This window comes from Myxine glutinosa, chromosome 5 (genome assembly GCF_964187855.1).
Source record: "Myxine glutinosa chromosome 5, kmMyxGlut1.1, whole genome shotgun sequence".
NCBI classification, from domain to species: domain Eukaryota; kingdom Metazoa; phylum Chordata; class Myxini; order Myxiniformes; family Myxinidae; genus Myxine; species Myxine glutinosa.
Genome location: NC_136265.1, coordinates 147,303,703 through 147,317,032, shown reverse-complemented (window position 1 = coordinate 147,317,032; position 13,330 = coordinate 147,303,703). Strand labels below are relative to the sequence as shown.

Sequence of the window (13,330 nt, the reverse complement as noted above, 5' to 3'; positions counted from 1 at the left end):
AAGGATACACCGCCACCACTCTGTGGGCGTGGCCTCCATTTTTCTGTGTTTTGTCTCTATTACATATCTAAGGGGCCAGACACTGGCTATCTGCCAGATCAGTAGGCATCTCCTCTGCTCGCATCACCAATCACTCCTCTCCCCACCCAATTAATCAAAACCTATTACTACTTCTACTCCCTATTATACTACTTCTTTAAAGGCTCCAATTATTCCCTCCTTGTGGGGTCACTTGGGGAACCTTTATGGCCCTTGTCTTTCCCAAACCGACTCTCCAGGCAGTTTGACTGAATGTTGTTTGGGATTTTTTATTTGTTGAGTGTGCTGGCGTTGACTCAACTCCGCCTGGTGAAAGACACTGGGATATTTTACGGCCACCAACGACTGGTACTGACTGGTAGGTCTCTGCCTTAACATCGCTCCGATGACTATGGACGGCACACACATTGATTCTCCCTGAATCCTAACATCTGGTTGACAGTTTATAGCTGGGTCAAGATTCAAATACAGGTGAGCAAGCACACACACACACCTCTAGGCCATCCTGCCAGCCTAATTTTCCACTTGAACGTCATCCTGAGAGCTCATAGGTTGGTTCCTAGTGTGCACTGACTGAACGTGTGGTGAGGCGTGCCCACCTCATATGTTGAGACATGGTGCAGATTTAATACTTTTGTTAAACGCCATTGTGTGGCATGGCCTGCTTGTCCAAGGAAGCAAAGCATACTTCGTAGTTGCCCAAAAGTCTGAACTTCTTGGCATCTGAACGCAAGTTGCTTGGTCAGTGCAGGCCTTTGCAGAAATGTTGCAAAAGGGAAGCACTTCGACCAAGCAGAGGAAGCACTTCGACCATTGTCGGGTAGCCCACCTCATATGTTGAGACATGGTGCAGATTTAATACTTTTGTTAAACGCCATTGTGTGGCATGGCCTGCTTGTCCAAGGAAGCAAAGCGTACTTCGTAGTTGTCCAAAAGTCTGAACTTCTTGGCATCTGAACGCAAGTTGCTTGGTCAGTGCAGGCCTTTGCAGAAATGTTGCAAAAGGGAAGCACTTCGACCAAGCAGAGTCGACACAAATTATGCCCTCCGTTGCAGGTAGACACTTGGACCATCATCCTAAGGGGTTGTGGGTTGAAATCCAACCGAATGGGGCTGTATTAAGGATTTCGATTCTAAAATAAAATAATTCAACTTGTCCCAGAAGCATTACTATGTTGCTCACAGATTGTCGATGAAACCCAGCCGGCCCACGAATGACCTTTAAGGGAGCGGTTATCTTATCTGACAGCCCTCTCCGGTCTACCCTATATGTGCGGTGCCAGTGCACACTTCCTGGTTGACCCCTAAACGCCTTCAGGGTATACAACTTGGGATGGCCATTGAAATGCCACCTAGGAAAGGGCAGCACAAGCCCCATTCCCTTAGCTAAATGATACAAGGTAAAGAGTGCAGTTTATAATGACATAATAATTTGATAACCATTGAAACAATACCCACAATAATCCATTTGACGTGCCCACTAGTATTTGTGTGTACGTGTGTACTTGACTCACTGTGTTTTAGTAATCCCGTTACAAAACATTTCCTGTTTAGGGAACTAGAACATTTTCACCTACATTGTGCGGCTGTGCATTGCTTGTGTCTTCCGCAAAGCCCTTATCCCCACAATTACAATTCCCCTTGTGGGTTGAGTCTTGGGTTGGGAACTTTGCTTCGGTAAGACTCTTCCTGATGTGTTACCTGGAGGCTCATTCCTAGTGCCCACGATGCTTGTTGACCTCTATTAGATAACGTCATATTATTTACAATGTCTTTTGCATCTTGGAAGCTTTACTGGACAAGTCATTCCACTTCCACCTCTTCATTCGAGCAACGTGCAAACTTGCTATGACGTACATGGTGTGACAGCAGGAACTACGTCTTAAAAGCCCTCGAGAGACTTTACATGAGAATAATGGACCAATGGGACTTATTGTCGTTCAGTCAGATATTATTATTCTTGCATTGTTAGCAGGGCCCGGCCTTTTCATTGGTAGCATCTCAGTGCCCATTCCAGAAGATTGGCGTTCGCTTAACGGTTAAGGTTGTTGGCTTAAGATCTTAGGGTCTTGAGTTTGAGCCCCTGTCGTGAAGTTGAAATAACTTCAGGTGGGTCGACTCATCCTGTTATCCTTCTGAGGTCGGCATAATGAGTACCAGCTTACTGGTAACAGGGGCATCAGTGGCACAGCCATGCTTCCAGGAAATGATGCAAACAGAAGGCGGCATACAAAACAACAAGAAGTGCCCATTTCAAGTTCCTCAACTTTTTTTTTTTAATGTATTTTTTACTGTATCCTAAGACTAATGAGGAAAGTTGGCCGAATGAGATTGGAAATGAATATTTAAAATGTCGTAGTATTGGTAGTGAAGAATAGATTGTCGGATAAAGATTTTGCAGGTTAGAGGGATAAAATGAATGGCGTAAATCTGTTCCTGGATGTTTTGGTCGGATAGCGAGATTTCCGGATTAAACGAGGTCGGATTAACGAGGGTTTTTTTTTTTTTTTTTTTTTTTGTATACAAGATCGAGGCTCGTGTGAGAGCTAACATTAATCACAAAAAGACAAACTGACACATAAAACATTAGATAAAGGGAGCGGGAAACAAGATGGGGAGAGAGAGGGAAGCACACAAGTACAACATTTGAGAGCAGGGACTGTAATTTATATCGCTAAATGCATGGTGTCCATTAAAATGCATGGTGTCCTGGTATTGGATTTGGTTTTCCGTCGAGCCGAAATCCAACTGAAACTGGCGGCCTTGTAGAGTACCTGAATCTCAGAGCACGCTTTCCTTCCACGTGTCGACATGAAGCCTTTTGTCTCGTCTGCGTTGAGGTTGTGGATGTTAAATGCCTCACACTCTGATTCACACCAGTAGGCCACTGTCTGTCAGTACCCTTAGGTTCCAGCTTACATGTTGAATCGGATATGCAAGTGAATTATAAAGTGGTATGAATGTTATGTACTCGTAGATTGAGTTATTGGTTATAATATGATGCAAGTTAATGATAGGATGGCCTAGAAGTATGCACACTAGTCGCTCAGCTGTCTGGCCTGGGGTTGAATCCAGACCCAGCTATAAACTGCCATTCTGGTGTTTCACAGACAGATGATTCATCATTGTGTGTGCCATACCTCGGATGCATGGTAAACTGGGCGTTCTGTCTGGCAGCATAAATTGGTGGACGTTAAAGATCCCACGGTGTCCTTCACGAAGAGTAGGCAACCTATGGCCAGCACCATGAACAAATTACTAAATCCTGCCATAACTACTACTGGGAAGGCAACAGCAAACCACCCAGTATCTTGGCCCTTGCCAAGAAACTTCTTCGGCAGCCCCAACGCTCTGTAACAGAGTTTTGTACATCAGAAGAGAAGTTAATGATGTGTGGATACACGCAGACATGATGTACCAAATGGCTACTCCTTGTTTCCAAGTTTATTTACATCGGACAATGCAGTCCGAAGACTGATAAATATCTTCGTATAATATAAAGGCGACGATGAGTTTGTGAACCAATTGCTGGTGCACCTTATTTGTACGACCAGACCAGTAACGGGTTGTTGCTTGTTCTGCGGTGTTGCTTTATCAAGAAGTCCCGAACTCGACTCATCGCATAGACACCCATTTGGCACCTGGTCCAGAGATGAGGCTTGTCTGGGCAGCTCAGGAATGTCTCATTGTATCAGAAACGGTGTAAACGGTTTTAACTCCTCCTGCACCCTCGCTTCAATGCACTGGAATGCATAAATATGTGCCAACGGTGTGCTTGCTCATGGGATAAGAAGAATCGATGGGAGTTTCTCTGTTTGTCTGTTTGCTAAAAAAATCAAGTGATGCTCGAGATAACAATGCATGCCTCTCATGCCACGTTCAGTTTTCGAATGAAGGCATTGGATTTGCAGTTGCAGACAGTGTATAATTATCCTCTACATGTCACTCCCTAAATTTTCGATGGCACATGTGACTGCGGTGGCCCAGGACACCTGAACGATTACTGTTGTTTGAGACGTACCGTGAGGTCTTAGACTCTGTTAGCAAAGGCAGGTAGCCGAGGCAGCCAGCTTAATAATTCAATGAAAGGTGGCTTTCTTTGAGATGCAACACTCCCCAGAAATAGGGAGCCCCACATTTAGTGTTGGTACGGGTTTAGCAATTTGAGGTTCTCATCTGAAACGATGGGTCACGATGCTGGGAATCCATGTTCACATCCCATGTTGCATATGCAATTTGTCCATTATCTACTACAAGGTGGAAAGCCGTGGTAAAAAAAATGCTGGTACCACTATAGAAAAATAGAAGGGAGACTTATTATTGTGCTGGTTGAAATAGCTAAATTGAGGCAGTATTATAATTTCCTTGAACGTTTGGATTAATTTGAAGCAAATTTTATGTAATTCAGTGTCTCCGAGGAGCATTTCCATGTTTCAGGGTGGAAAGGTACTCCTGCTAATATACAGACTTGGCATTTAATATGGAATATTTTTTTTGTGGGGGTGAACTTACTTTTCAAGATGTCCTAGAACCAAAAGTTCATTGGAATTATGTTGAAATTATTCTAGATTTTGTTAATGTGACCTTTAAAAGAAACAAAAACCACATTTGACATTTCGAAACAAATAAATTGATCCTTGAAAGTGATGTAAACTGATATCGAACTCAATTCATGGACAGTACTGTGTTAAACTTCTGTACGTTTTCCAGAAGTATCTCTTTATTTTGCACATTAGCCAAATTTTTTTGAAACAAAAACAAAAGTTAAATTACGACTGGGATTACGGACAGTAAGATTACAGTTCAGTACTTCGTGTAACCCCCATGAGCATTCAGGAGAGCACGTACACGTTGAGGCATGCTGTTCATGAGATTTGCCAAGGTTTGGACAGGAATCGCTTGCCATGCAGTGACAATAGCCTGCTGCAATTCATGCACAGAGGTGGGCTGCTGGTCCAAGTTGTCGATTTGACTCGTTAATTCTGCCAACAAGTTCTCTATCGGATTCACATCCGGGGACATGGCAGGCCACTCCATATGCTCTACACCACGGTCAGCAAGAAAGTGTTGGATCATGCGAGCACGATGAGGCTGTGCATTGTCATCTTGGAAGACAAAGTTTCCTCGAAAGGCTGCACGAGAAAATGGAAGCAATGTTTCTTCCAGAATGGCCCTGTACTTGAACTGGTTCAGGTTTCCATTCAGAACAACCAGGTCAGTTTTGCCCCCTGCATGAAAAGCACCCCAAACGGTCACCCCACCACCTCCAGCTTGGACTCTTGCCACTATACAATCTTTGTTGTAGGCTTCATGCACTTGTCTGCACACTCAGACATGGCCATCTTTATGATAGACCAGAAATCTAGACTAGTCACTGAAGATCACGTGATTCCAGTGTCCTGGCTGCCATTGACGGTGCTCTCTGGCCCACTGCAATCGGCACTGGCTGTGTTGTCTGGTCAGGCGTGGCTTTCTCAGGGGATGCCTGGCACGATAGCTTGCTTGAACCAGTCGTTGGTTGACTAGCCTTCTGGATACAGGCACATTTGTCAGTTGCTGCCACTCAGCCCTAAGCGGATTAGCTGACTTGGTGGGGCCATTGCGGACTAACCGGTGCAGCTGGCGATCATCCCTCCTTGTGGTTCTGCGGGGACGTCCTGGCCTCGGTATTGGAGTAGGGACACCCCTCTGAGCATTTCGTTTCAGGATCTTTGACACCTGACCTTGAGTGATGCCATACTGCCGAGCAATAGCACGCTGTTTCATGCCGTAATTTCGTAAAGCCACCACTCCATGACAAACAGCATTGTCGAGTTGATGGACCATCTCCAGAGGAAGCGGCAATAACTTTTGGAGACGGGCAGCAGTTGTTTTCCACTAATACAGAACGCAACAACCCTTGTATACCCGACTGTGAAGCCAATCATCAAATGCACCTGTCCGTACATTTTGCCACGCCACCTGTGATATAATCCTGTTGTTGACTTCTTGCTGCGACAGACAATCAGTGACATGGTTCTTTTAACAAACAAGTGAATCCTCTTGGATTGCGCTGAGGTTCGGGCATGGAATTTCTAGGAGGAAGTATAATTTGTATGCAATGAAAGTACATGTAATATGGGATCGAGTAAGATCGAGTAAGCTTCACCAGTGCGCGTGCGCGAATTTACGTCACGTCGGCAGCGAGAAGGCGTTCCCCAACACGAACCAATCAGGAACTGCCACGCCCACTTATATGATCTCAGAATTCCTGTGACAGGAATTAGCGTTACACTGGCTGGAAGTCATTCGCTCGAGGCGCTTCCTCAGCGCCAATCACCAGTGCGCGTGCGCGAATTTACGTCACGTCGGCAGCGAGAAGGCGTTCCCCAACACGAACCAATCAGGAACTGCCACGCCCACTTATATGATCTCAGAATTCCTGTGACAGGAATTAGCGTTACACTGGCTGGAAGTCAATCGCTAAAGGCGCTTCCTCAGCGCCAATCACCAGTGCGCGTGCGCGAATTTACGTCACGTCGGCAGCGAGAAGGCGTTCCCCAACACGAACCAATCAGGAACTGCCACGCCCACTTATATGATCTCAGAATTCCTGTGACAGGAATTAGCGTTACACTGGCTGGAAGTCATTCGCTCGAGGCGCTTCCTCAGCGCCAATCACCAGTGCGCGTGCGCGAATTTACGTCACGTCGGCAGCGAGAAGGCGTTCCCCAACACGAACCAATCAGGAACTGCCACGCCCACTTATATGATCTCAGAATTCCTGTGACAGGAATTAGCGTTACACTGGCTGGAAGTCAATCGCTAAAGGCGCTTCCTCGGCGCCAATAAATCACCAAAGTGTAAAAGAAACTCTCCAGATTGATATACTGAGTTAAGGAAGTAAACCCAAGTCAAGAAAAAAAATATATTCCATATTAAATGCCAAGTCTGTATATATATATATATATATATATATATTATCCTTGTACTTCCTGTTGGAGTACATTGACATCTACAAATGTTGCCCTGCTTGTGATTTATTTATTTAAGCTCCTCCATGAGCTGTAAGATCAACATTAAAAATAAATAAGCTTTAGCTTGTCAAAGTTTCTTTCAGGTTGTGGAATGACATGCTTTCCATTGCTAATCCGTGCCTTTCCACAGGTGACTGCAGATAAAGCAAGATGCCTGCACAACAACAGCCTAAGAACGATGGGGATGCAGATCGTTACCTGTTTGTGGAGAAGGCATCGGTGATTAACCCAATCGCACAGGCCGACTGGTCTGCAAAGAAACTCGTTTGGGTTCCTTCCGAGAAGCACGGATATGAAGCAGCCAGCGTCAAGGAGGACCGGGCCGATGATGTAGTCGTGGAGTTTTCAGAAACAGGCAAGAAGGCCACGTTCCCCAAGGACGATGTGCAAAAGATGAATCCGCCAAAGTTTTCCAAGGTGGAGGACATGGCTGAACTGACTTGCCTGAATGAGGCTTCTGTTCTTCATAATCTGAAGGATCGTTACTACTCTGGACTGATCTATGTGAGTATAACATTTGTTCATGCAGTCTTAGGACATTATCTCCTGCCTGACGACCGCCATATACAGTCGTGGCCAAACATATTGGCACCCTTTTTTTTTGTTTTTTTGTTTTTTTTTGTATACAAGATCGAGGCTCATGAAAGAGCGAACATTAATCACACAGAAAGACAAACAGACACATAAAACAAATAACATCGGGAGCGGTAGACAAGATGGGGAGAGAGGGGGAAGGACACAAACACAACATTTGAGAGCAGGGACCGAGAGACATGGAGACATCGAGAGATCTGTGGGAGGGAGAGGGCTTTGGGGGGAGGCATGGGAAGGGGGGGGGGGGGGGTGGGAGAGGTATAAAACATATGGACACTGCCAGGACTTCCAGGAAAGAAGTTGGAATTTCAAACAAGGTGGATCTGGGTTGAATTAGTGGGGGTAGAATGCACTTTTCAGTGGGGGTAGAATGCACAGTGGGGGTAGAATTAGTGGGGGAAACCCTTGCACTTTTTTCAAATAATGCACCATTTCTTCCAGAAAATTGCTGAAATAAAAATATATTTTGGTACCACATTTGTATTTCTTTGGTTTGCAGTAGAACAAAACAAAAAAAGCTGAAGAAATTACTAAATCTTAGCTTATTCCACACAGAAATGCTAAATTGGCCCGGACAATATTATTGGCACCTTTTAGAAGTTGTTAGAAATAATTAGATTTCAAGCAGGTGATTCCCCTTTACTTTGGAATTGAACTCACCTGTGGTGAGTTGCAGGTGCCTGCAATATAAAGATCACTCATTCATCCCGTTTGAATGGAGAAAAGGAGTCATTCTGCTGTTTTGTGTCACTGTGTGTACCACAATGAGCATGGAGAAAAGAAAGAAAACCAGGGAATTGTCTGAGGAGGTCAGACACAAGATTGTAGCCAAGCATGGACAATCTCAAGGCTACAAGGGGGGGGGGGGGGGGGGAGGGGAGGATGTCTGATTACGCCTTCAAAGATTCTTGATGAAGCATATTTTCAACTTTAACCAAGCTACTTTACCCAGCTTTGATGACATCACATCTGCAGTGCCTTCAAAAAGCATTCACACTCCTTGGCTTTTTTCACATATTGTTGTTACAGCCTGAATTTATGGAGATGGAGAACGATGGGGATTGTGCTAGTGAGAACGAGGGGGAATTAATAACATATTGTTGTTACAGCCTGAATTTAAAATGGATTGAATTGAGTTTTTTTTGTCACTGATCTGCACATAATATCCCATAATGTCAAAGTGGATTTTTTGTGTTTTTAAAGAAAAATTTACAAGTTAATTAAAAATGAGAAGCTGTCTTGAGTCAATAAGTATTCAACACCTTTGCTATGGCACTCCATATTGAGCTCAGGTGCACCCAATTCCTTTGATCATCATTGAGAATTGAGATGTCTCTATAACTTGATTGGAGTCCATCTGTGGCCAATTCAATTGATTGGACATGATTTAGAAAGAAACACCTTTCTATATAAAGTCCCACATTTGACAGTGCATGTCGGAGCAGAAACTGTACCAAGGAACTGTCCGTAGAGCTCCGAGATAGAATTGTGATGAGGCATAGATCTGGGAAAAGGTATAAAACAATTTCTAGAATGTAGAATGTTCAAATCCATTCCCAAGAGCACAGTGAGCTCCATAATTAGAAAATGGAAATAATTTTTAATGACGCAGATTCTTCCAAGAGCTGGCCGTCCAATCAAACTGAGCAACCAGGCAAGAATGACCTTGGTCAGGGAGGTGACCAAGAACCCAATGACCACTCTGACAGAACAGAGATCTTTGGCTGAAATGGGAGAACTTGCCGGAGGGACAACAATCTCTGCAGTACTTCACAAATCTAGACTTTATTGGAGCGTGGCCAGATGGAAGACACTCCTGAGAAAAAGGCACACGACAGCATGCCTTGATTTTACAAAAAGACACGAGAAAGACTGAAAGCACAAGGAAAAAGATTATGTGGCCTGATGAGACTAAAATTGAACACTTTGGCCCAAATGCAAAGCGCTACGTCTGGCGGAAACCGAGCACAGCTCATCACACATCTAACACCATCCCTACCGTGAAGCATAGTGGTGGCCGCATCATGCTATGGGGATGCTTTTCATCAGCAGGGACAGGGATACTTGTAAAGAGAGAGGGAACAATGAATGGAGCCAAATACAGGCAAATCCTTGAGGAGAACCTGCTTCAGACTGCAAAAGACCTTGGCCTGCAGTGAAAATTTATGTTCCAACAGGACAATGACCCCAACCATGCAGTCAAAACAGCATTGGAAAGGCTTCAGAACAAGAAAGTGAAAATCCTTGAGTGGCCCAGCCAAGGCCCAGACTTGAATTCCATTGAGAATCTGTGGAAAGACTTGAAGATTGCTGTTCACCGACGCTCCCCATCCAACTTGACAGAGCTTGAACAAATCTGCAAGGAAGAATGGGAGAAACTCCCCAAATCCAGATGTCCAAAGCTGATACAGACATACCCAAGAAGTCTCGAAGATGTAATCACTGCAAAGGCGCTTCTACAATGTATTGACTTAGGTGGCTGAATAATTATGTAAATTAGATATTTCTGTATTTCATTTTCAATGAATTTTCAATTTCAATGAAATTTTCAATCAAGGAATTTGTAAAAATATCTCAAAACATGTTTTCACTTTGTCATTAAGGGGTATTTTGTGTAGATCGATGACCAAAAAAATTAAATGTCATCCATTTTAAATTCAGGCTACAACACAACAAATTGTGAGAAAATGAAGTGGTGTGAATACTTTCTGAAGGCACTCTATGTGTGCACATTCACATACATCGAATAATGATCCCTCAATACTAGACCGGCACTTGGTAGAGTGCATACCTCAACCAGGCTGAACAGTTTACGTTTTGTATCCCATTGATAGGCTGGATCTGGATTTGGACCTGAACCAAAATCCAATTGGCTTGTTCTTCTCACCTACTCAACTCATCCACCAAGTGTTGTCCGACCTCGTCCACAACCTTTTGAGATATCATGCTATATACTGTTTTGGCCCTATCTCCCAATGGTGAAGAATCACTTAAAACATTCTCTTATCCGGAATCGGATCTTCACCAAAATCAAATCAATTTGGCCTTGTAACACACCTAACCGCTCTACCATGTTTCGTCCGAATCCGTCCAAAACTGTCTGTCATATTTTGTTTACAAACAAACAAACAAATAAGAAGACGTCATGTGGGGCACGATACTTGCAAAATCCCCCCCACCCCCCACAAATTTTTTTATTCCATTGATACAGCAAATTGTCCATTTCATCAAGATTAAAATTGACAACCTTGAGCAAAGCAGATCAAAGCAGATCAAAGCAAAATCTTGGGCAGAGATGTAAGGGAGGGAAATGAGACATCTTCCATGTCAATAGGAAGAAAAGTGACGATTTTCAGATGAAAAATGATGATTTTTGAAGGTTGACCTTGAGTTGACCTTTGACCTTTTGACCTCAAAAATAGTTTGTTTCCCTATTTAGTGACTCAATGTGCAAATGCTGTTCAATTTTCAAGTCAATCGGATGAAAATTGAGGATTTAAAAAAACTTGGCCTATGTTTACCTAAAATATAATTTGTGGTTGAATTCAGTGACCAGATATGCAAGTCCTTTTCAAATTTCAAGTCAGTCGGATGAAAATTGAGGATTTAAAAAAACTTGGCCTATGTTTACCTAAAATATAATTTGTGGTTGAATTCAGTGACCAGATATGCAAGTCCTTTTCAAATTTCAAGTCAATTGGATGAAAATTGAGGATTTTAGAAATTTGGCCTATGTTGACCTTTTGGCCTATGCTGACCTTAAATATACTTGGTGGTTCAATTCAGTGACCAGATATGCAAGTCCTCTTCAAATTTCAAGTCAATCGGATGAAAATTGAGGATTTTATAAATTTAGCAAAGTTGGTGACCTTTGGCCTATGTTGACCTTTTGACCTTTTTACCCAAAAACAATAGGCTTCTTGCTTTTGACCAACTCTACCATTTGATGAAGTTTCGTGAAGATCGTTTGAAAATTGTGACCTGTAGGACGGTGACAAACAAACAAACAGACAGACACAGACAGAACCACAAACGCAACCGACCAATATACTTGAAAAATCTTCGATTTTGCAAGTAACGAACAGGGGCGAATACATAGCACCTGTCCACCTTCGGTGGCAAAGGTAATAAATGTTTGCGATGTTGGATCATGACTGCATGACATCATATTTGTTACAAAACTATAACAGGTAGTTAATAAAACTTCAAGCAAATCTGCTTCCTCCATGAGTTAAGCTTCTTTTGTCTTGTGCAGGTTTTTCTCTTTTTCCCCCAAATTATATGTGGAATCGAAAGATTGCACCGACTGCGTTTTATATGTCGATTTATAAACCGGTCATAAAACGTACAAATACAGTACATATAGTGCATGGAGTTTCATTAGGGGACCCTCTAAATATTGCAGAGGTGAAAAGAGCAGCGCACAATCAATATTCCATCACTTTGTGGATGTGCGATGTCGATGAAACCTGCTGTGAGATACGTGTCCTGGGCTTGGTGGGGGGTTTTATAGTTTCACTTGGTTAGGAGGGAGGGTGGCATGGGGAGGGGAGGAGTGAGGAGGTGAGCAGTGGGGTCAGGTACAGGGACACTACCAGCATGTTAATTTTTTATCACCAACAAATTTGGGGGGCTGGGGGGAGGACGGGTGGTGGTGAAAATAGTTGTAGGGTGAGGGATGAAGAAACTCCAAGACATTCTTCACCTTTGATGAGAACCTCTCACACAAGTCATCACAACCATTACACATGTATATATACACAAATAATTAAGTTAAGCACCCCCCCCCCGTTTTTTTACAACCTCGCACATTACAAGTTTGTTGTCGTCAAAACAGTGTCATATACCCATGATATTGCTATATTTTCTGGAGAGGTGATATTATGGTCACATAAAAACATAACAATCATGCCGTTTTCAATATTTTATTCTGAATAATTTAAGGTGAAATTTTTTGGGAATTTTAGGCATATTTTCACCTCAATTTAAGTATGGAGCTATAGGTCCATCACGGACAGTGTGGATGACGTTTATGTTTTCTAACGTACAGTCATTGTTCTGAGAAGACCTCTAGCGATCTTTGCGTCAATCCCATCTTCATGGATGACAACGCCAGGCCTCACCGTGCGAGACGCGTCCGAGCCTTGCTGGAGCAAGGTGCTGTGACAACCATCCCCTGGCCTGCGTACAGTCCTGACCTGAACCCCCTCGAGCACGTTTGGGACATGTTGGGACGACAAATTGCGAAGATGGTCCCTCCAATAGCCAATCTGGATGAATTGGAACGTGCATTACATCGGGAATGGAACAACCTGCCACAGCAACGCATACGACGGCTTACAGGGTCTATGAGACGTAGGGTTGAGTCAGTGATCCGATCACGTGGGTCCTACACACGTTATTGACGCAAAGATCGCTAGAGGTCTTCTCAGAACAATGACTGTGCGTTAGAAAACATAAACGTCATCCACACTGTCCGTGATGGACCTATAGCTCCATACTTAAATTGAGGTGAAAATATGCCTAAAATTCCCAAAAAATTTCACCTTAAATTATTCAGAATAAAATATTGAAAACGGCATGATTGTTATGTTTTTATGTGACCATAATATCACTTCTCCAGAAAATATAGCAATATCATGGGTATATTACACTGTTTTGACGACAACAAACTTGTAATG

The 13,330-nt window shown here is 43.3% G+C and overlaps 1 protein-coding gene across 3 annotated transcripts in view; it reads left to right on the top strand.

Annotated features, from left to right (window-relative positions):
* The window catches only part of LOC137426955 (myosin-10), a 169,285-nt gene that overhangs the window by 32,336 nt on the left and 123,619 nt on the right, over positions 1-13,330 (top strand). For all 3 annotated transcript variants that reach the window (XR_013623590.1, XM_068116014.2, XM_068116013.2), the window contains exon 2: positions 7,186-7,559. Coding sequence is in view for 2 of the 3 variants with exons in the window: in XM_068116014.2 (XP_067972115.2) it covers positions 7,206-7,559 (354 nt within the window). In the remaining variant the exon portion in view is untranslated. The remainder of the gene's footprint in view (positions 1-7,185; positions 7,560-13,330) is intronic.